This window comes from Rousettus aegyptiacus, unplaced genomic scaffold (assembly GCF_014176215.1).
Source record: "Rousettus aegyptiacus isolate mRouAeg1 unplaced genomic scaffold, mRouAeg1.p scaffold_m13_p_1, whole genome shotgun sequence".
NCBI lineage: Eukaryota > Metazoa > Chordata > Mammalia > Chiroptera > Pteropodidae > Rousettus > Rousettus aegyptiacus.
This window is the reverse complement of record NW_023416284.1, coordinates 29,210,660-29,233,513: the sequence shown is the minus strand read 5'-3', so window position 1 is coordinate 29,233,513 and position 22,854 is coordinate 29,210,660. Positions and strand designations below refer to the sequence as shown.

Here is a 22,854-nt window from a genome sequence, read left to right as displayed (position 1 = left end):
TTAGTCTTAACATGGCTCCCTCCCTCACTTCAAGTCCGCTCAAAATCTCAACCCTCCCCATACACACACTGGGAGGCTTTTTCTCAGCTTGCTTTCTAAAATACCAGTACTTATCTTCTCAACTCATTTAATACTAACTAGCATTGCCTTTATATGCTCATTATGTTCTCTCCACTAAAATATAATAAACATGACAGTGTTGTTCACTATTATTTTTAACACCCAGACTAATGCCTGGCATATACTAAGCACTCTAAATATTTGAACAGCCTGCTCAAATATTTGAGCAAATTGTTCTACTTACCATATTGTATTCAACTAGTTTCCCCCTTAGACTATAAGATCTTAAGAATACATTGCAGGTATCTCATTCATTTCTCCATCCCCAGCCCCTTGGCACAAGAAGGGAAAAGGCATAAAAGGCATAAAACGGAGAAGGTGGATTCAGGGGGCATTTGTTAGGTAACAGACTTTTGTAATAGGCTGGATTATCGGGATGAGAGAAGAGTGACATGAGGTTTTTTCCTTGGGAAACTACATGAATGGTGGAGTGATACGAATTAATAAAAAACACAGGAGAGGCAGGTTTCTAGAAAGTCCAATTTAGGATGAGTTCGAATTGCCTGTAGGACATACAGGTGGCTATTCTTTGTACTGCAAGTAACTGGAAAGATGAGTCTGAAGCTTGGAAAAGAATGGGACTGGTATTTCCCACCCCCGCTCACCATGGTCTCACTCTTCTACCTACCTATAGAAGAGCGGTCCACCCCATCAGCCAGTCTGTATCATATGAGCATTTTTGGGTGCGTTGCATGTACCTGAGTAGTAGACTAATTATAAAAACATCTGAATCTGTTGGGCAATATTCAAGAGAGATTCCTGGAACTCTTGAAATCAGACTAAGACAGTTCTTTATGTCCCACACCATGCACTCCAAGTCTCTACTCTTGCTTTAGCAGAGGTCATAGGGACTATGTAATTCCATATCATCCTAGAGAGATCCTCTCTCCCGCTCCCCTCCAATACCCTAGCATGGCCACTACTTCAATTGCTTTGAGACCATTAACATTAATCATATTATACCTTTGTCCCTATTTTCAAGAGTCACCTTAAAAAGGAATCTCTTGAATTATACCTATCAAAAGTGTTATTCTTTTCCTTTTAACAGAAACCTGGTATTCTATCCAGGACAACTAGACAAGAAACAAAAGGATTGGAAGGGAAGAGGTCAAACTATCTATTCACAGATGATACGATCCTTTATATAAAAAATCCCAAAGAATCTACAAAAAACAAACAAACAAATCCCCCAAAACTATTAGAGTTAATAAATTCATCAAAGTTGCAAGGTATAAGATTAATACCCACAAATCAGCTGTGTTTCTGTACACCAGCAATGAACAATCTGAAAAGGAAACTAAGCAAAATAATTCCTTTTGTAATAGCATACAAAAGAATGAAATAGCTAGGAAATTAACTAAGGAGGTGAAAGACTTGTACATTGAAAACTATATTGTTGAAAGACATTAAAGAACTGAATAAATGGAAAGACATTTTGTTCATGCATTGGAAGACTTAATATTGTTAAGATGGAAATACTACCCAAAACAATCTACAGATTCAATGCAATCCCATCAGCCTTTTTGCATAAATGGGAAAGCTGATTCTCAGATTCATATGGAATTGCAAAGGGCCCCAAATAGCCACAACAGTATTGAATGAAGTTGGAGGACTCAAACTTCCTGATTTCAAACTTATTACAAATTAACAGTAACTAAACAATATAGTATTGGCCTCAGGATAGACATATAGACTAATGAAATAGCACTTAAAGTCCAGACATCAGCCCCATACATCTATGGTCAATTGATCTTTGGCAAGGGTGCTGAGGCAATTCAACGGGGAAAAAATAGTCCTTTCAACAAATGGTGCGGGAAAAGCTGGATATCTACATGCAAAAACATGAATTCAGACTCCTACCTCCTATCACTTACAAAAATTAACTAAAAATGGATCAGTGATGTAAATATAAGATCGCAAAACTCTTATAAAAAAACATAAGTCTTCAGTTTTAGATTTGGCAATGATTCTTAGATATGACACTAAAAGCACAAGCAACAATAGAAAAAAGGTAAGTTGGACTCATCAAAATTAAAAGCTTTTGTGCTTCAAAGGACACTGCTGAGAAAGTGAAAGACAACCCACAGATCAAGGGAAAATATTTGCAAATCATATATTTGATACACACACAGTATCCAATACAGAGCTCTTAAAAGTCAACAAAAGATAATCCAACTTAAAAATAGGCAAAAGACTTGAATATACTCAAGAATATAAAAAACACGCTCAGATGAAAACTTGCGCATGAATGTTCATAGTCTGAATGATTCATTCGTAATGCCAAAAAGTGAGAACAACCCAAATAAATGTTCAACTGCTGAATAAACAAAAGGTAGTATATCCATACAGTGGAATATTATTTGGCCATAAAAGGAATGAAGTACTCATACATGCTACAACATGATCCTTTAAAACATATGCTTTAAGTAAAAGAAGCCAGGCACAAAAGACCACCTACTGTATGATTCCATTAATATGAAATATCTAGAACAGACAAGTCCACAGAGAAAGAAAAGTAGATTAGTGGTTAGGGCTGGGGGAAAAAGGATTGGGGGTGACTGCTAATGGGTACAGGTATCTTTTTGGGTGATTAAAATGTTCTGGAATTAATGGTGATGGTTGTCCAGTATTGAATATACTAAAAGCCACTAAATTGTGCACTTTAAAAGAGTTAATTTTATAACTTGAATTATATCTCAATGAAGCTGTTGTTAAAAAAAAAAAAAAAAAAAGCCCTGACATATTCAAGCAATAAAGGCTAGTGTGGTTGGAGAGAGTGGTAGGACGCAGTTTATTCATTCATTCAAAAATATATATTGTGTACTTACCATATATTCTAGATATTGTAAATACAGTATTAAATACAACAAAAATCTTTTGTCCTTACATGCTTAAATAGCTAGCACTTATATAGCACTTAGTAAATGTGAGACATTTTACTCACTGCTGTGTGTATATTAACTCAATTTTCATAAGGACTCTATACCAGTATTATCCTCATTTCACAGATAGCATAGAGGTTAAACTCACTTTAGGTTCTGCAGTCAGTTAGGATCTCACCTTGTAGTGTGGCTTCTGCAGCTGGGTTTTTAGCCTCTAAACTGTTTTGCCCAAATTGCATTCCTACTGGACCAGTAGAGAGGGGCTGACTGGGCAGGGCCTAATGGGCTATCGTAGGGCATTCAGTAATTATCTTTTGTGCAAAGGGACCTTATTGAAGGGTTCCAAGTAGTGAATAACATAGAGATTTCTCTGGCTGATTGGAGAGAATGGGTCAATGGGGGCCAAGAATTCAAGCAGGTCAGTTAGAGACTTATACAATATTCTAGGTGAGAATCTCAGGTCTGGGATGGTGGCATTCTTTCATTTAATCTTTTCAGTTCTGTGAGGTGGGTATTGGTGGCCTCATTTTACAGATGAGGGGAAAAATTAGGTATCTGGAAAAATTAGGTATTTTAAGGCCTCAGAGCTGGTGCCATTTCTGTCAAACATCTGATACGGCTGAATTTCTGAATCCAGCTCATATATTTGGTTATTTAATGGTCAAATCTATGTATTCTCTCACCGTGAGGTAGAGAACCCCTATTTTACAAAGGAAGTAACCAAGGCTTAAGAGGGCCAGAACCTGGTCTCTTCGACACCACCCTTCTCTGGGTTTCTGCAGAAGCCCACGTACCTGATGCTCCCAACTTGTCTCCCTAAGTAAGGCCTTTCTAAAACACATGTGATTGGGTGGCTCCTAGGCCAGAAACCTTTTAGTGGCACATCACCATTTAGATAATCCACACTCCATGACACTGAATCTGGAATTTCTCAGTTCCCAAACTGCCCATGCCCTGTGCTTGGTCCTTCAGTCTACCTGACAAACTTCAAGACCAAACTGGTGTTGCCCATGGGATCCTTTCCTGTACAGAATCAGTGCGACCCAGAGTTGCAGCGGTATCTTTAGTTCCAGAAAGTTGACACATCCCAGGCCCTTCCCACAGGCCACTGAACAGGCTGATTTTTTTCCTCTTTCTTTATTGTTAGACACAATGTATAAACACATAAAACAGAAAACAGCGAGGATCCTCTTGGGCCTCAAAAAATAGCAAGGAAGAGGTTCCAGAAACATTTTTTAAAATACAAGACATATTAGTGCCCAGACCAAAGGTGTGGAAGGTAGGCCAGAGCCAGCAGAGAGCTGGACTGAAGGCTCCTTCCTTCCCTCTCCCCAGGGCCAGGGCTACCCCAGCAACCTTCCCCCCCCCAGCAGCCAGTCCACACAGGCAGAATGTCGACCAAGGGCAAACTCTACGCCAGTGAGCCTTCCCCACTTGGAGAGAAGGGCAACACACAGGAGAACTAAAAGCTCCCTCCTCCCATCCTTGCTCCCCTCAGGGCTACAATTCAAGAAAAGGAAAGTAGTGTCCCGTGTCACTCTGATCCTCTCCCTACCTGCCCTGGCCCTGATGTGCCCATACTTGGCCTTTACCAAACTCTGTCCCAGCTCAGACCCTGAATAGACCCACTAGGGGCCCGAAAGTTCACCGGGGAGGGGTGGGGTGGTGAAAAGGCTGGGTGTGAAACCAAACATCTTTATTTGCAGTCGTCACAGGGGCCGTTTCTTGCTGTTTATTTGTTTGCTGGCCTGCTCTTCCCGCTGCATGGCCAGGCGCAAGGCCTTGATGACATCTGGAAGGAAGGGGAGGTGGCATACTCGTGTTAGTGGGAATCTCAGAGGCCCCATTCCTGCAGGGCAGAGCTACCATCATCCTCAGAGGCCCCATCCTCCAGCCACAACTTGTCCAGCTGCACCCACCTCGCAGGGCTGAGAAGTGCTTGGCTTGCTGGGACAGGGCAGACTCTGCCTTGTTCACAAAGGTCTCCAGGTCATAGTCTGGCTGTTCGGTCATCTCGGAGAGCTCAAGCCAGCCTGGCCCTTGCTGCAACGGAGGGAGGACCTTGTCGGTTTAACAATGACCAAACCAATTTAGCCAATTATTCCCGGGGCCCTACCACCTGTAACGCAGATGTCTGTGCATGGCCCAGGCATTTCTCCAGGCATGGCCCACGCCCTGCCTCCTGATCCTCTCCTGCAGAAGTCCCTGGCTTGAATTCATCCTCTTCCCTACCCCGAACTTGTCCCTGTCCCCTACATCAAATGAATGTCATCTGTCTTGATGTTCAAGCCAGAAACAACTTTATTCTTTCACCTTGCTTGCCCCCAAATCAATGGTTCTTGAATTTCATGGCCTAACTCAAATCCCATGACTATTGCTACTTTCAGTTTAGGTACCAACATCTCTCTTGAACATTTTCCAACAATCTCCTAACTGCTCTTAACTGCCTCTACTCACATTTCTCCACATCCCCAAATCAAGTTCCACACTGTTGCCACAGCGATGTACCCAAAGCTTTGAAATGACCATGCTGCCACTCTGCTTAACTCCTTTCAAAGGCATCCACTGCCCTCATAATGAAGTCCAGGTCTCTAGGATGAACCATAAGACCCTTTAACAGCAGGTGCCCACTGACCGATCCACAGCCTTAATCTCCCTCCTTCATCTGCTCACACCTTTTGCTCTGAGCAGAGTGAACTCATTTTTCCTGAAAGTACCATGTCCTTTCAAACATCTGTACCCCTGAGCACTCCAGGGAGGGAAGACATACTTAAGCACTTATCCTTGACATTCTCTCCTCACTTCTAAGTGCCCCAAGCTCATCCTTTCTGCTTTGCACTGAGCACCCCATTGTTAGGATATACTTTCGGGGTTCCCCCAACATCTGTTCTTCCAGAGTAGGGATCATGGCAGTACTAGCATCTACCACTTACTAAACACTAACCACATGCTGGACACTGCTAAGTGTTTTAAAAGCATGTTATTTAATTCTCAGACAAAACTATCCTGTCTTACTCATTTTAGGGATGAAAAAGCTGAGACCCAGTGAAGGTAAATGACTTCCAAAGGAAACTGGCTTATAAATAGAAGAATCAGAATTGATCAATCTTACTTTAGGGCATCCTATCCATACTTCAAGTTTTTTGGTCCTTGTTCTCAGCATAGAAGATGACATATAGAAAGTACTCACAGAACATTCAATGAATATAACAAGATAAGGTCCTTGCATATAAATCACCCTCCAAAACCCTCAATCAGGAACATGCAGGAGAGACTAGCTCCAGCTAGGAGGATGGAGGATGGCCTGTGTGCCAGACTGAAGAAGGGGGTGTGGTAATTAGCTGCCATAGAACAGCTGGATGGCTAGGTAGAGAATTAAAGAATGCTAGCGTAGAGAGCTGCCTCGTGCAGTGCCAACCTGAAGACTTATGGGAGCAGAGCCCAGGTCACGTTCAAGGAGTGATGCTGATCACAGTGGAGAGCCTGTGCTAGGGTGGGTACCCAGTCCTTCCCCGTCCAGGGCCAGCTCCCCACCTGTATAATTTCCTTGAGCTCTTCCATGGCCCTCTCTTCCAGTTCCCTGATCTGAGTCATGGCTTCATTAAAGCTGGACATCTGAGAAGACAGTTCTTCCTCTTCCTTGGAGAACTAAGGGGGCCAAAAGGAGAGACGACAGTATGGCCCAGTTCCCATCTCAGCAAGCCACCTTTCTGTCTTGCCTGACCCCATCCACCCTGTCCCTTACATCGCTTGTGATCAGGGCCCCGTTAGAGCTGGCTTCCATCTCTTCTGTTTCCATTTGAGTTGGCTGTTCCCCACTGGGCCCACTGTGGGGGCTCAGCTCCTTGACCCTGAGAAAACAAAAAAGTCTCAGATCCCATAACAACCTCCTTGGCACTCATAAGAATGCTGCACCACTTGGACTGCGAGGCTTAAGGCTGCAAGGGGATGGAGTAGCAGCTTTGCCTTTGGCCCAGGAGATGCTCATGCACACTGAATCCCCACCGAGGCCTGAAGGGGACTGGGACAGACCTTCTAGCATCACGTCTGAACTCCCAAACCTCAGATTCACTGAGTCATGGAAAAGTACACAGTAGGCACTGAGGCCCCAGAGATCTTTCTCTTTCACCACTGCCATTCCTTTCCCCCCTCCCACAGCCTTCTTCTCCTTCTCATCCCACCTGGCTGTAGGGGCTGATACCTGTCTGCATATCTTAGTGTGTTTAAAGTATATTCACAGGAGCTTATGCCCGGTGAGATCATGGCAATCTGTAAGAGAGGAAAAAAATGGGTGGTTAAAGGTCAAGAATCAAGGGGAGAGGCTGCCAAGAGTCTCTTCAAGCCACTGATACCCATATGGTATTGGGGGGAGAGCTCATTAAGCACCTACTCAAGTTGCCAGGCAACTTGCTCCATGGGCACTGCAAATTAAGGCACCTTAAAAATTGGTTCTCTGCCTTTAAAGGTACATCTGATTACCCCTTGCTTCTTTATCTGTTTACTGACTCATTCCTCACACCAAGGTCACACCTCGAGGCTCTGTGTCTCCTGCTGTCAAGACCATAGCCCTTTCCTACTAGGCTGGGAGCCAAAGAATCTGAGGGAAGCCACAGAGGCGAGGACTTCCCTTCCCTGCTTCCCTAAAGGTCCTCCTTCTGAATTCAGCAGCCTCCTTTACACCAGTTAAGGGAGAAAAGACCTCCCCCAAACCCATATGGTAGAGAGAGTTGCAAAGACATACAGCAAAGGGAGAGCATCCTTTCCTCCTCTCTTGGATAGGCAAAGAGGAGCCTGGTGCTAAAAGGCAGGGGGTGAAGCCCAGTCAAGTTAGAGCCTTGAAACCCAGACAGCCAAGAGCACCAGACCTCTTGCCCAGGACAGGACTAAATGTTCTCCTGCACCACCTTCCAAAGTGCCCCCACTCACCATGCAGGTCCTTGAGTTCTCCCCGATAAAGGAGTCCCGTAGCACCTGTGTCAGCTTGCTCTCGCGGAACGGGGTGTGAGCCTTGTTCTGTCCCAAGGCCCTGATGCACTCCTGCAGGGCAGCAGGTACAACTGAGGTCCCGTCCTTCCTCTCATGCTGCCTGCTTCTTCCCTCCACCAGCAGTCCCCTAGGCCAACCCCCTCTAGCTAGCCCCTGCTACCTTCAGAGCCAGGAGACTTTTGTTGATTTCTGCGCCTTCCATGCGGGTCTGCCGGTCAGCACTAGAAGTGTCTGCACCTCGCTCATTCCCTGCCAGATCCACCAAAGAGAACTTGCCATGCACCCTCCCTTTGGCTCGGAGAAGAATCTGGAAGCAGGCGTGGGAGCGGGAAGAGTTGGAGTTGGCAAATGTCTGCCCAGAGGTCCTGTGGCAAAGGAGGGCAAAGGAACGCTATGAGCTTCTAAAGTCACCAGCCACCATGGCACCCCAGTCCACAGCAGTGAATTCTTTGGTAAGAGGGACACAGGTCAGGGCTTTTCGTCCCAGATTTCTGCCCTCTCAGGATAGCAATTCTCCCTTTAGCCCTGTACCTAGTGTTTTCCTAGTATCCAAAGTAGTGGATTCTGTGCAAGGGGATTGGACAGACCTGCCTGGGGGCCCAGAAGGACATGGGGAAAGATGAGTTGCCTCTGTTGCAGGGGACATGAGGATGGAGGGGTTGTTATGGACCATTTGGCAAAACTTGAGGGCACTGCAGAGGGCAGCTTGCTCCCTGGGCCTCCATAAACTGCCCAGCACTCCACTGTACCACGCCTAGGGCCCTGGAAGAAGAGTGTTTCGCACTGCTACAGAGGAGCTATGGCCCCATCACTTCCAGCCCAGAACAGACCCAGGCCTCCAATCTCCCATCATAGAGGAAAGAACACAAAAGAGAAACCAGCGAAGTCAGGAAGCATGCCTTTGGGTTAACGGTCTGGGAATAAAGCCTGCCTTGCTTAGATTTAAGACCCTTTGACTTGTTCCTGATGAACCTGTGGCCCTGGGTCATCTGGCCCACTAAGACAGATCCCTTATTGTAGAGGCCTGTACAGCCCTCCCAAGCAGGGCTCTGTGGAAACACAAAGGCTCATAGCTAGTCTCTGTCACCTTCTAACTAGGCATTAGAAGGTGGCCCCTTCCCCTCACCAGAATTCCTACCTGCAAGCACTGCCTATGTCGATCATCTTGATGACATCATCAGCACAGGTAACCAGGTGTTCCTGCAGCCCCACCACCTGCACCTGCTGTTTGCCGTCCTCCAGCACGCGCAGTTTGGCCTTCTTGTTGAGCAGGTCAAACAGCTGTGCCAGGCAGGGAAACAAAACTAAGGCCATCAGGTGCCAGGCACCCCACCTGAATCCTCCTTTAGAGCCTGTCTCGGCTTAGACAAGTGCTGGCAGCAATGCAGAGAAAAGATCAGCTGGGTAGATTAGCAGAGGGCAGTAAACTTGAGTTCTGAACTGGTCTACCTTGGTTTGATGCGACTCTGCTACTTTATTAGCTGTGTGAGCCTGGGTAAGTACTTAACTACTCTAGGCTTATTTCTTAGCTGCAGAATAGTGATGGTAAAATTTCCTTATAGTGTTATTATGATAAATGAAACGAGTGCTTAGAATAGTGCGTAGCACATTATGTGATATTAATAATTGACATTAGCTATTATTATTTAGAGCCCACTCTGAAGAAGGCAACTTGGCAAAAACAGAGTATAGAGTGTGTGTATATATGTATACACATGTGGGGGAGGGAGGATGGATATGAAAATGAATGTGCATGAACAGAAGAAGAGAGTTACAAAGGAGGTGGGTTGAGGAAGCACAGGACACACATAATGCAAACCTCCCATCTGAGAGGGAGCCCTGAGGAGTATATCTGCCATACTTGTTGAGTTTCAGTACCATCATACCATTAGATGAACCTCCCCCACCACCCATATGTCAGGGCAGAGTAGCCCAAAGGCTTCACAGCATATAGGCAGTTTGGCTTCTACAATTTCTAGTCAACCTCAAGGTTTTAGAAAGTTCAGAGGCCCTAAGAGTATAAACAGGGACTTCCTGCCAGCTACCTTCCCATTATAAATCTCGAAAAATGTCACATAGACTTCCAGGCCCAGGTTCCGGTAGCGGGGCTGATTCTTCAGGAGGAAGACATCACGGGCTGTGGGAGAGAGCCTGGATTAAGTAAGCAACCTGCCTTTCTGTGTCCAACCCCACTGTGCCAGAACAACTACTTACAGGCCATTGCATAGATCCCTTTGGATGCATTCTGGGCTTTTCCAGAGAGGTCTCCACCCATAGTCTGCAAATGGAAGGGGCAAAAGACCTTGGTAAAAGGCCCTTGGCCTAAGCTAGAGCACTACTGGCTCCGTCACCACAGTGGGCCACACCTAAGCTGGGGGGCTAGATGGACCTGCTAAGGCCCCTCCCTGCCCCTGACACAGTAAGCATATCTGGTGATGGGGCACCTGCACTGAAGGGACTTTCTGCAAAAACCTATCTTCTTTTTTAGAGACCCAGGGTTGCACATGGGTAGGCTCACGACCTGTCACACTCAAATACTCACATGTGTCTTGCCACTTCCCGTCTGGCCATATGCAAAACAGGTCGCTTTTCCACCTTGGAAAATTGTGTGTACCAGTGGCCTTGCTGTGAACCTACAGGAGAAAAGACAGAGAAGAGTGGTTATCTTTCCACAAAACGTGCATCTGGAAACATGGTCCTGCTGCCCTTCGACTGCAGAACCCCTGGTTCCTTATTAATTCCTCCTTCCAAGCACTAGCACTACTCTCCTGCAAAGTGGTTCCACTTGACCCCAACCCCACTTTTTCACAAATCTGAAATTCTCCTACCCAACTGGGGAGGCCTGGACTGGCCCGCCGAGAGCAAGCTGATGGCATACATGCTAATTGAGCCATCAGGCCCTCCTCTGCCCCTGGAGACATAAGAGAAAAGCCTGAGCTTAGCAGCCAACTTCCAGAATAAGATATACTGGAAGTATAAAGATCGAGGAAATCCTATAGTAGGAGGCTTTGTGGGCCACATAGTTCTGTCGCACTTTTTTTAATGATCCTTTAAAAACATTCTTAGTTGGAGAGCCAATACAGAAAGCGATAGTGAGCCAAATCTGGCCCCAAAGTTTGTCAACTTCTGCTTTAGAGCAGTGTTGTCCAGCAGAACTTTCTGTGATGCCTTTTCTGTGCTGTCCAACAGTAGCCACTTCCACACGTGGCTATCGAGCACTTGAGATGTGCTGAAGAATTGAATTTTTAACTTAACTTTTATTTTAAAAGCCCGCATAAGGCTACTGGGTGCTATATTGGACAGAGCATTCCTAGAATTTGCTGAGTGTGCTAAGTCCAGAGGGTAACGGGGTGGCTGCATAAGACAATGAAAGAATCCCTGGAGCCTGTCCAACCCAGCCTCATAGAGTGCAGTGGGTAACACCTCACTTCTGATCCACTCAAGGATGGGCCGCTAAAGCTGCAAAATGGCACATGGCAGCCTAAATGGGGCCTTCCTGAAGCCAGGAGCCAGAGTGAGAGCCAGCTCTGTGTGATAGCTGATCCAAAGAAAACATGAGAGGAGGCCAGGAAGGGCTTCAGAGTTCAGCATGTATGAACCTATAGGAAGTTCATGAAAAAGTCAAAAGGGGGCAACAGGGTTGGGCAAAGGGAAGAGGAACAAAAAGAGGCAAGGGACTAACCTATAGACAACTTCATTTGAAGCTGTTTCATCGAATGCGAAGTCAAAGCAGAATGCTTGGTTCTCCAGATACTTTGTTAAGTCCACTTTTAACTTAGGCTCATGTACAAAAAGGAGACATTTGCTAGGAACGGAAATCACATCAATTTCTTTCTTGGTCAATTCTGCAGAAGGAGAATATTTTCAGATGGTCTCTGGACACAAGAACCCTCTGTCGGTCCAAAGCCTCTTTCTGACAGAATGAAGTTTACCTTGTTTATTTAGCGGGCGTTTCCTAACACAAACACATATCCTGTGCTCTTCGATCTTCAAGAGGATGAGAAGACAACCAATCAACAAAAAGTGAGGGCAGTATTGAAAGAAAGCTTATTCAGAACCCCCTCCCTTCTAACCCCATATCTGGCGCAGTCAGGGGCCAAGATCTAACACTAGGACCCGACCTTCCCCATTAGTTACTCTACAACATAAGAGCGTAGCTCGGAATTTTCTCCCCAGTTTTCTCACTCTGCTGCCCTCATGAAGTTTCAGCACATTTTCATGATTAGTAAGAGTCTGGCCAACCTATGAAATTGGGGTGGGTGGGGAGTTTGTAAAGACTCTCCCATGCAGGCCTCACTAGCTCTAGCCCGCCAAAGGATAGTTAAAAAAAAACTCGCATGGGTGAGTGAAGATTCCTGAATGCTCTCACAACCTTAAAGGGAAGTGTTCTGTCTCTTAACTATACAACTAACTACTCAGGAAGGAAAGGTAGAAAGAAGCCCTTGGGTTTACTTACAGGATCAGTCATAGTAAGTGGATGACAATCCAAAGTAGCCCGAAATTCTTTAATCATCCGGGCAAATTCCCAGTTTGGAAAGCTGTTGTCATACTCCTGTTTGGGACAAAAGCAAAACGGAACTGACTGCTAAGATCTAAGTGCTATGAGACCTCAGTGCTAAGCAGAAGCAACATTTCTTTATATGCATACAGCCTATCAGTTGACAAAGCCCCTACATGACCTCACTTCCTCCCACACTGGCTCCAGGCTGAGAACCCAGGAACAAAGCCCTGGGAATAGAGATTGGCAAAGGACCTTAGGAACTGGTGCAAGGGCCACTCTCCCACATCTTAGAAGATCAGAGGGGCTTGGATTCCCCAGAGCAAGTAACCCAACTAAGGGGAAATGCCCCAAATCGGAACTCCACTGCAGCACCTCCACCACATGTACACGGTTGGGTCGGCGGAAGGCAGGCAACTGTACCCAGCAGCCCTGCTGGCCACTGAACTACATGATGAGCATGCCTGCAAGACAATCGGCATGAAGTAGTCCTCAATTTGGGGACTTCAGAAAAATATGGGACTTATTTGTTCTCTGAATCCTGATGAGACACCAGTCAAACTTCCCAGATATCAGAATTGGAGCCTCAGTATTACGCGGGCCCAACCCTATCTGTGTTGCATTTAAGTTAAGGATACCTGTCCAAAACCCTTGCCCAAGAAAGGTACCTGAGCTCGCTTTATTCTCATTTCAGAGTTCTGGGCCTTCTTCTCTTCCCGCTTGTTCTTCATTTTTTCCATTTCCTTCACAATACATGATTTCCTCCGAACTAGGGGGGGAAAAGCCCATTCTTTTACTTGTCTAGGCTAGTCAGCCTGCTCTTCTCTGGCTGTTGTACTGAGTCCTGGGCCTTACCCAAAACTAGGCCTTCTCTAGACCCTTGTTCTCACATCACAATATGCAAGGAGAGGAAGAAATAGATGTGACTCTTGGAATGGACAACTTCACAAAGTAAAGATTTGCTAACACGAGCACCCCAGGTTTAACCCAAGTTCTCCCCGTACCTCTGTGGCACTTTCTCAACAACCAGAAGAGGTGAGACCATCCCTGCTTGGTCTTAATGGTCATTTTGGGCTGTTCTTCAGGTCAGCGGAGACTATAGCTATGACAACACCTCCATTACATTAGAAGGCTCCTGCCAGCTTATAGGGCTGGGGTCACCTCTTGCAAATATTGACTCCATGGCCACAAGGAAACACACCCCCATGTGACAAACACGGTTTGAACTCAGATGCCCCGGCAGGCCACGTTTGAGACAGGATGTAACCACTTGTCCTGCTCTAGGGGCAGGACAGCAGGCAGCTCAGCGTGTCTACCTGAGTTCACAGGGTTTGCAGAAGAGCTGCCTCGGATGGAATGGACTTGCTCTTCCACCTCCTCGCTGACCATCGTCAATGGTATTTCAGCCACTGCAGGGCAGGAAGGCCTAGGGGGGCCAGCTGAGGGGGAACACGAGTCATTGGAGAAGTAGGCAAGCATATCGCAGCTGTGCTCATCTGAGCCCTAGTGGGTCATGGGCCTGGAGGAGCACAACCGACTACCAGCTCAGCAAGGGCTCCAGTTCCTATAGTGTGAGCAGAGCTTAGGCTTTCCCCTTTACCTCAGCCCGCACCCTGAACCCAACCAGTATCTCTACAGGGGCTGGCTCCTGGAGTCAAAAAATTCTCAAAAGGATGTGTGAATTGCTCAGTATGAGCTTTGCCACAAAAGGGAAAGCTTTTAAAGGCCTGAACGCTTTAGGCTAGACCCAAACATGGGTTCTTAGGCCAGCCCTTTCTACTCATCTGGGAGAAAAGCCAAGCTTTCTGACTTCTCAAAAGCCTTGGAACCCAGGTGGCTAACAGGAGCAAAGACTGAACAGCCGGGAATAATGGGAACCCGAGCAACAACTAACCATATTGATTCAACCCATAAAGGTACAACCTGTGACTTTTTACTTCTTGTGTTTAGTTGTGACCCTTTTGTTTTACCCTCATTTTATTAGAGTTGAATTTGATATATGTAAGATGTAATGAGTGTGTATCTTATGAAATCTGCATCCTTTTTTATATCTAATAAAAGTTGACAATTAAAGATATTTAAAAATTTTTCCATACAAAGTCCAAAAAGAGAAAAAGCTAATTTATGCTTTCAGAAGTCAGGATTATAAGTACCGTTGGGGGCTTAGTAACTGGAAGGGCACCTGAGGAAGATTTTTAGGTGCTTGTAATGCTGTTTGATCTGAGTGTGTTCAGAACATATACTCCATGATTATTCACTTTTCTGTATATACTCTATATTGTTTCGATAAAGCTGAAAAAGTAAAATGAGATAATTTCCAGATAAGGGAGCAGTGGGGCAGGGGCAGAATAGTAAAGAAGCCAGGGGAATGTAGAATCTTAGGAACAGGTTCAGGGCAATGTGTGAGATGCTGCTCCAGGGCCTCAAACAGGAAGAACAGATTCATTACTCACCGGGAACTGAAAACTGCTTGCGAGAATTAGCAGATGCAGGCAGCTCCACCTCCATATCATTCTCCTCAGCGGTGATGCGAACCTCTGCGACAGTGGACATGCGAGTAGAGCGGCTTCGGAGACCTGAGGAACCGGGAGGAGCAGCCAATCAGTGCAGTATGATCAGGAAGGCCAATGGGGGCAACCCTCCAAGATTCTATACGAGGTCAGATAGGTCCCATCCGCCAAGAAAGGAGCCTACCAAGTTCCCATTCCTTCGGCCCAAGGAAAGGAAAAACTAGAAAGGTTAAGTACTAGTGATCCAAAAACTAATTTGTTCACATTCTGCATATCTGAGAGTTCCTGAGGGTAAATATATCTCCCTCAAAAGCATCTTTCTTGAGTAAATGGTGGGACCTATAGCCAATCTGAAATCATTTCTGAAGAGGCAGACCTAATCCCTGAAAAAAAGCATTATTAATCTTAGAGCAACACCTACCATTCCACAAACAATCTTCCCACACCTCAAAACATCATTATAAAATAAATATCAGTATTCCCATCTCATGGAAGAAGACATTGAGGCTCACATAAATTAAGTAACTTGCCCAGTGTCACTCAACTATAAGTGTCATAGCCAGAATGTGAACTCAAGCCTGTCAGAATCCAAAGCCTGGGCTTTTCCCACTGCTTCAAGATGCCTTACAGAGCCAGGCCTGGGCCACATCATCAGAAATCCATGGGATCAGCTACATTGATTTTCTGGAATTTTAAAAGAACGCTTAATTGAGAGAAATAATTGAGTTATATTTTACTTTTTGTCAATTTCTACCCATCTATATAGTTTCCCTCCATAAGAGAGAAACAATTCACTTATAAAGTCACAAATTTGGAAATAGAACACATAACGTCAGATCAACAAAGATCAACTTGTACTGAATTCTTCAGTCTCCTACATTTGGTCTGATCTGATAGCTGTATATAATCATATCTTTCATAAAGAATATAAATTATTATGATTTTCCGATTTCCCAAAAGATTTGTAATTTGTATTTCATTTCTACTATCTAATAGCATGCACCTTTATTAAGACTTTTTTTTTTCCATCAAAAGGAGCTGTGGCAATATTCTTTGGGGTCATGCATGTGGAATGAGACCACTGCCACTCCTGTCCCTCCTGTAGGCTCTTATGGTATAGCCAAAAAGAGAGGGCCAGCACACAACACATCACTCGTGCTCAACCCAGGCTTGCAAACTGCATCACCTTCCACCTTGGGCCCCCAGTAACCTGAAACTTCACCCAAGCAGTTATCTGGTCAGTGCAGTGATAACCTCTGAATTGGGATAGGCCTTGCAGGTATACCTGGCTCTGAACAATAAGCTGGATTTCTTGGGCAGTTTGTGTCTATAGGCACACCCTATGGTCACAGACTACTGTAGTCAAGGTAGGTTTATGCTGATTACTTATATAAAGAAAGCCCAACCTTCTCCTAGACTTTGGGGCATTGCTCAAATCCCACCCACCCCACCTCACCCCCAGATCTCTATAGCACCATCGACTATATAGCTCAAACCTAGCTTTTCTCACAGCCTGCTCACTAACTCAGACCACATAGAAGCCAGCTGTTAAATTGGAGCAACGAGCCTACTTCAGAGCTTCCTGAACCCCAGGAACACCATTTCTGGCACCCCATGACAAGAAGCCAGAACAAATCTATTTACCTTCCTTTGGAGCGGGAATTTTGGAGTTGACTGATCTGCGTTTTTGTTTCTGAAAAACAAATCACCACATTATATGGCTCTTATCAATTCTCAAAGGCCCATTTGCTGTGCTGAAGTTCTAGGCAGTCCCAGAAAACCCAGCAAAGAGCCAGCAAGTCAAGTGGAACACCTGGGGCACTGGCTGTAGCCAGATAACAGGCACTTACCTGAACTGTTACATTCTCCTGCAGGGGCAGATTGTCCTTCGGGTGTAGGGGAAGAAGCTGTAAGAGTTCTGGGTTTATTGCAGCCACATCATCAAAATCAATCTGCAAGGACCAAGTAAAAGTTTCAGTGAAACAACACAGCTTGTTCATTCAACTGCATCTCTACGACCAACGCGTCCCCTTGATTCAGACTACCAACTTTAAGTTCTACCAAGTACTAATAGCTAAAAATAAATATTTATTCCTTAGTCATGGTTTACCATCTAGATGGATATTGGTTTCTGATTTCTAAGCTAATGGGAGATGCCAGGGATGAGAACGAAGTGAAGAGGAAGACAGGCAGGCAGGCAAACCATCAAGTAGTCCACAGTAGATCTAGGCCGCTTGGCTCCCCTACTGTTCTGCTGGACAGTGGCGTCCTGCTGGGCACAGTGCTCCGAATACCACTTGTTGGCTAACACAGAAGAAGAAACAAGTTCTAACTGTCCCCGTGATAGTAAAAATGGAGGGCCCTTCAGGATCTTATGGGCAGGGACAAGTTCCCGAGAGCTGCTACCTAACCCTAAGTCTAGCTACATTTTCTAATGGGCCCAGAAACTTCTTCCCAATCACAGTGTCTGGCTCATGACTGCAGTGAGGTCATAATTCTAGGTTTACATCACCGGAGTCCTGAAATCTCTAGGAACAACTCAAAACTTCATCTGCATACTTCACAGCAGGTTCAAACACACCGAAATAGCACCAACTTGGTTATTTGTACTTCAGAATGCAACAGAGCAGAAGCATGGATGAGAACTCTCACCAGGGTGAGAGCTTTACCTCCTACTTATGCAACTTATATTTATTAAAACATTTATTAGGCATAAGTAAAGCAGAAGAAAGAAAGTATTAAATGATGAATTAAGACTGTATCTCCCTTGGCTTCAGTGAGCTCTCATTCTAATGGAGTGAAGTCACATGCACGACAGGCTAGACACCAAAGCAACATGGGATAGACACAAGGAGGAGAGAATCAAGGAATAGGAAAGCTGGCAAGTACTTCAGTAACCACATTTCTATTCCCTTTTCTTGGACAGCTACAGACCCCTACTATACAACCCTCCCCTATTATGCAACCTTCCCTCGTTTCTAACTCCTGAACTACAAAGAGTATAAATGACATAGGAGACCAGAGTTCTAACCCTAATTCTGACATTAACTGATTCTCACATTGATGAATATCCTAGGAGGAAAAAAACAAGAGAGTGTGAAGGCAGCAGGGCACTTAGGCATGGTCAGAGTGAGGTGCTGTCCCATTTGCCCCTAGCGCAGGATACTATGTGTGGTACAAAGAAAAAGGTTGATAAGGATCAAATCTTGAAATGGCTTTATATGTCTAAGAATTTTGAACCTTATTCCACAGGCAATATTAAAGCTGGAGTAAGACCCAACAAGAGCTGTATTTCTAAACAAACAACAAAAACAAACCAACAAACGAAAAATCACAAGGAACTACTAATAGCTGGTTAAAAGAAATTTTAGGAACCTCTTGATTCAAGGGCAGATAATGTATTCAATCCTTTTCTCAAATATACTATCTAAATATCTCCGTATCTACCATAAGTCACCATACTAAGCAAGTCCTTTACATGTGTTATTGCATTAAGCTCCATGAAAGAGGGTCCATGTCTGTCTTATTTGCCTCTGTATTCCCCAGAACCAAATATACTGTTTGGTATTTTGGAACCAGTACAAAAGGATTTGTTGAATAAATCCTCACAACAACCCTATGAGGGATATATTATTATCATCCTCATTTTATAGATGAGGAAATTGAATTGCTAAGAGGGGCGGAAACATGCCTGAGAACATATAAAGTAGTGGCAGAGCCAGACAAGAATCCAGGTTTTCATACTCCTAGCCTGGTGACCTCTTCACCAGATGCGTCTAAAATATAAACGTCTTAGTCACACCTCTCCTTTTCTCAAAATCCTCACAGGGCACTACCTACAAAGTAAGAACTCAAACTTCTTAGTGCCAGATAAAGACCTAGCACCAGCTTCTTCACTAGTCCCCATGTGGGCCATCTGCTAAACCTTCCTGCCTCACCCCAAGCCAAGCTCATCCTCAGTGAGTTCCATCTCTAGCACTATTTATCTGTGCCATTCATCACAAGTTGCCTTCTGTTATTTGGTGTTTTGGAAACATAATTTTGTCTTCTCAACTAGGTTATCAATTTTGCTCCCCAAATTATTATATGCACTCAGAAGCTAGCTTGGGTGAGCAAGATTTTAGGATTCTTTGCAGTTTGCTTTTACAAACACACCAGAAACTATTGATTGCTTCAATTTAGAACAGGCTTGATTAAGCAAAATCCCAATGCATCCAAAGAGGACCATGTTTAAAATTAGGAAGGACAACACAGCATCAAAAACAAGGCTCTCACAGGTTCCATTTTCACACAGATCTTTTAGGTAGGAAGGTGTTACATGTGGTGGAGGCACACTCATAAAACTTACCTCTTTGCCCTTTGTGGCACCTCCTTCTGTCCATTCCACTGAAACACAAGCTTTCTCCAAGTTCACAGTCCTTACATTGGCACTGTGAATTAAGCCTATAGTATGAAAAGACCAGTTACCCATCTTTTTCATTTTTAGGATTCCTCAGAGACTCTCAATGTAGAGTTGACCTGCAAAAATGGACAGCTGCTTTTCTTTATTTTTAACACTAAAAGGCAAATAAACCTCCTGGCGTTTCACCCTTAGAACATCCCATAGTGAGGGAGGCAGGGAACAAGTCTTAAAATCAAGTTGCAGGGGCTAAGGATTCAGTCCCACTCAATAGAGAGCCTACAGTGGGGTGAAGGTATGTTTAGCAGGGGAGTCACTCTAGGCCTTAGGTGAACTGTTCTGCAACACAGGATTGAAGCTCTAGCGCCCTCGGGTTTCTCTACCTCACTCCATACAGTTATGTATGACCATTCTCCTACTGACGAGAGTATTGGATCCGCCAGAGCTGCAGTACCTGCTAATCAAAAACGAACTGCAAGCTCCTGAAAAGCAGGGATCTGTTCTGTCTCGTTACCCTGAATCCTACCCAGTGCCTGACATGCTACAGAGAGCCGAGGTCCTTACAAGAGCAGGCAGGTTCAGGGGAGAATTTTGGAGGGGAAGTGAAACTGGCGACCCTAACTTCGCTGGGATGTCCACTGATGCGGAGCCCCGCCTACTCCCAAAGGACAGCGAGGGGGCCCACTGCCAGTGTAGAGGCTCTTGGCCGGGAGCAAGGAAGACCAGTTGCCAGTGCAGAGACCCGGACCCGCGGTGGGGGTGTTCCCCAACAGTATCTCAGGCCCTCTGCCGTTTGGGGAGGGACAGTAATTTCAGCCATCTCATAGCCCCTGGCCTCAGGACCCCGCCCCTCACCATTACTGCGCTGGATCTTGATGGCGAGACCGGGAAACAAGCGGGCCTGAAGCGACGAATCCATTAAGAAACCGGTAGGTGCGCCAGAAAGAAACTACAACTCTGCTAACCCTACGAAGTTTTAACGCCGCGCAAACCGCCGCAGTTTAAATCCCGCGCGCTAGCGTCCCTGAAGCGTCATCACGCTGTCGCCGGCTTCGCTTCCGCCAGTCAGTGGCGCTCCGCGAAGCCTTTCGGGATACGTAGTCTCCGGTTGGTCTTCCGGTCGCTCTTCCAGGGCCTGGGACCGCCCACTCTGCCGGCCCCACTCTTGAGCGCAGGGACTGCTGGGAACTTCCGCAGCCTGAGGGAACGGAGTGTTCCGGTTCCTGGGGTTTTAGCAATGACTCTTGTGTGTCGCTGGGTTCCCCTGAACTGAGGAGCTTCAGCGTGGTGTTTGGCTGAGGGCTCTGGGGTCCTGCAGACATGAGTTCGAATCCCGACTCCTTCAGTTATTAGCTTGGTGTCCGCGGACAGGTTGAAAACTTGACCTTCAGTTTCCTTTTTCGCACAGTGGGGAGCATGTTTCCTCCCTCGCGGAGTTATTGCGAAATTTAAAGGAGAGACTATGTTTAAAGTGCCTGATGGCACAGATTCACTATTCACTAGATATCTGTTGTGTCTACCATGTGCTAGGCCTGGTGCTAGGTGTTGGAGATAGTCGTTCTTACCCTCCTTGACCTAACATTTCTAGTATGAACAGAGGAGAAAAGTAAGTAAATTGCGTTAAGGGCTCTGAGAGAAATAGAACTGGGGTAATGAATAATGTGGGAACCTACTTTAGCTAAAGTGGCCGGGAAAGGAATCGTTGAAGTGATATTTAACTGTAGTCCAGAAAACGAGGAACAGGCATTATCAAAATGGAGAGCAGGGAGGTGGAGAGCCTTTCAGACCAAGATCTTAGAATGGTGTGTGCAAAGGCTCTGAGGCAGGATAGAACTTGGTCTGGAGGAACCGAAAAAGCCAGTGGGGCTGGAAGGCAGTAGGTGCGGGGGGAGAGGAATAATAAGATCATTTAGCTATCTTGAAGTTTATAGTAGTAATTTTGGCTTTTCTTCTAAAGAAAAGTAATTGAAGAAGTTTAAGCAGAGGAGTGACAGGATCTGAGCTGCATTTGATTCTATGTCAGGCTTCCTGCTGTGTGGTTTGAAGGGGGCAAGACTGGAAGTGAGGAGGCCATTTAGCAGGCAAGACATTATGTCGCCCTAGCCTGGGGTAGTGACTATGGAAATGTAGCTCAGAGAATGGATTAAAGGTATACCTTGTTTGGGAAGAGGAGCGAATGGGTCTTGCTGATGGGTTTGTGAAAGGATTTTAAAGTGAAACCGGAGGATATGAAATGGAGAATCTCACATATGTTCCTTCAGAACAGAACTTAAGGACTGAGAGATTGATTTCTCACAAATGCCTGATTTACGGAAGATGAGGGACTTATCTCCTGCCCAATGAACATCCAGTAAGAATCTCTCCTCATCCTCAAGCCAGTGAAATTACTGCTTGAACTCTGGCTGAATTTCCCCTTTTGTGCTCCTTGCCCATATCTACAGCCTGTCCCAAACTCTCAATGCTTGCTTGCTACAGCATGCATTTACCAAACGGCAATTCCTGTGCTATTCCTAAATAAACTCAATTTCTGGTAATCCGAGCTTGCTTTGGTTTACCTTGTTTTTAGGTTGATAGGTTGGATGTGGGGCTGAAGGAGAAAGAGTAACCATGGATGACTCCTGGCTTCTGGCTAGAGATAGTGGATAATGGACCATTTCCTGAAATAGGGGAGCGGGGTTGTGAAGGAAACAGATTGGCCTAGGGGTGTAGATCAGGGTTTTATTTTGGTCATATTGAGTCAGATGTCCACAAGATTTCAGAGTGGAGGTATCAAGTGAACAGTTGGATATACAAGCCAGCAGATCAGGGAGAGATTGAAGTCAGAGATAGAGGTTTGGCAGTCATTTATGTAGAAGTATTTAGAGTCAGGGAACTGAAGAAGATACCCTAGGGAGAAAGTGTAGATGGAGATGAGAGAAACGATAACTGAGCCATAGAGCCATGCCAGCAGATTGAGGTAGGGCAGAGGAGGAGCAGCAAATGAGATGAGATTAGGGTAGTTTGAAGGGATGAGGAAAACCAGGGAGTAGGAGCCTCCGAAGGAGTGAACAAGAAAACTCCAGAGAGCTGCAGAGAGGGCAGCTAAGATAAGGACATAGAGGTATTCTATAAATTTGCTAGGACAACAACAAAATTTGCTAGTACCTAAGTCAATGGTGACCTTGAGTAGTCTTGGTGGAGTATCAAGGATGACAGCCAGACTAGAGAGAGAAGTGGAATATTGTTCAGGGATACAAACAAATGTAGTAAAAAAATAAAGCTATGTTTGAAATAAACACTAAGACTCAGGAGAGCAGTTGCCTCTCAGAGTAATGTGACTGGAAAGGGGTACTTCAAGAATAGAGAAATTGTTTTACATGAATCGTGGGTGTTCATCATGTTATTTTCTGTACTACCTGAGTTAGGAGGATGATGTAAATTCAGACCCATCCTCACTTTTTTTTTCTTTTTCCATGTGTG

The 22,854-nt window shown here is 45.2% G+C and overlaps 1 protein-coding gene across 2 annotated transcripts; it reads right to left on the bottom strand.

Annotated features, from left to right (window-relative positions):
* Positions 1-4,100: 4,100 nt before the first annotated feature.
* Positions 4,101-20,435, bottom strand: KIF2C (kinesin family member 2C). 2 transcript variants are annotated; one of them, XM_016123505.2, is made up of 21 exons: positions 20,251-20,434; positions 19,345-19,439; positions 16,847-16,948; positions 16,641-16,689; positions 14,940-15,062; positions 13,803-13,925; positions 13,155-13,255; positions 12,445-12,540; positions 11,921-11,975; positions 11,671-11,833; positions 10,531-10,621; positions 10,203-10,266; positions 10,034-10,125; positions 9,127-9,269; positions 8,149-8,353; positions 7,929-8,039; positions 7,204-7,271; positions 6,748-6,853; positions 6,537-6,650; positions 4,922-5,045; positions 4,101-4,794 (listed from the first exon to the last, which is right to left on the bottom strand). In XM_016123505.2, exons 1-21 carry the CDS (start codon positions 20,312-20,314, stop codon positions 4,712-4,714), a joined length of 2,172 nt encoding a protein of 723 aa, XP_015978991.2. In that variant the 5' UTR covers positions 20,315-20,434; the 3' UTR covers positions 4,101-4,711. The 2 variants fall into 2 exon arrangements, with proteins under 2 accessions (XP_015978991.2, XP_015978992.2); XM_016123506.2 differs by lacking the exon at positions 13,803-13,925 and having other exon boundaries at positions 4,121-4,794; positions 20,251-20,435.
* Positions 20,436-22,854: the final 2,419 nt, after the last annotated feature.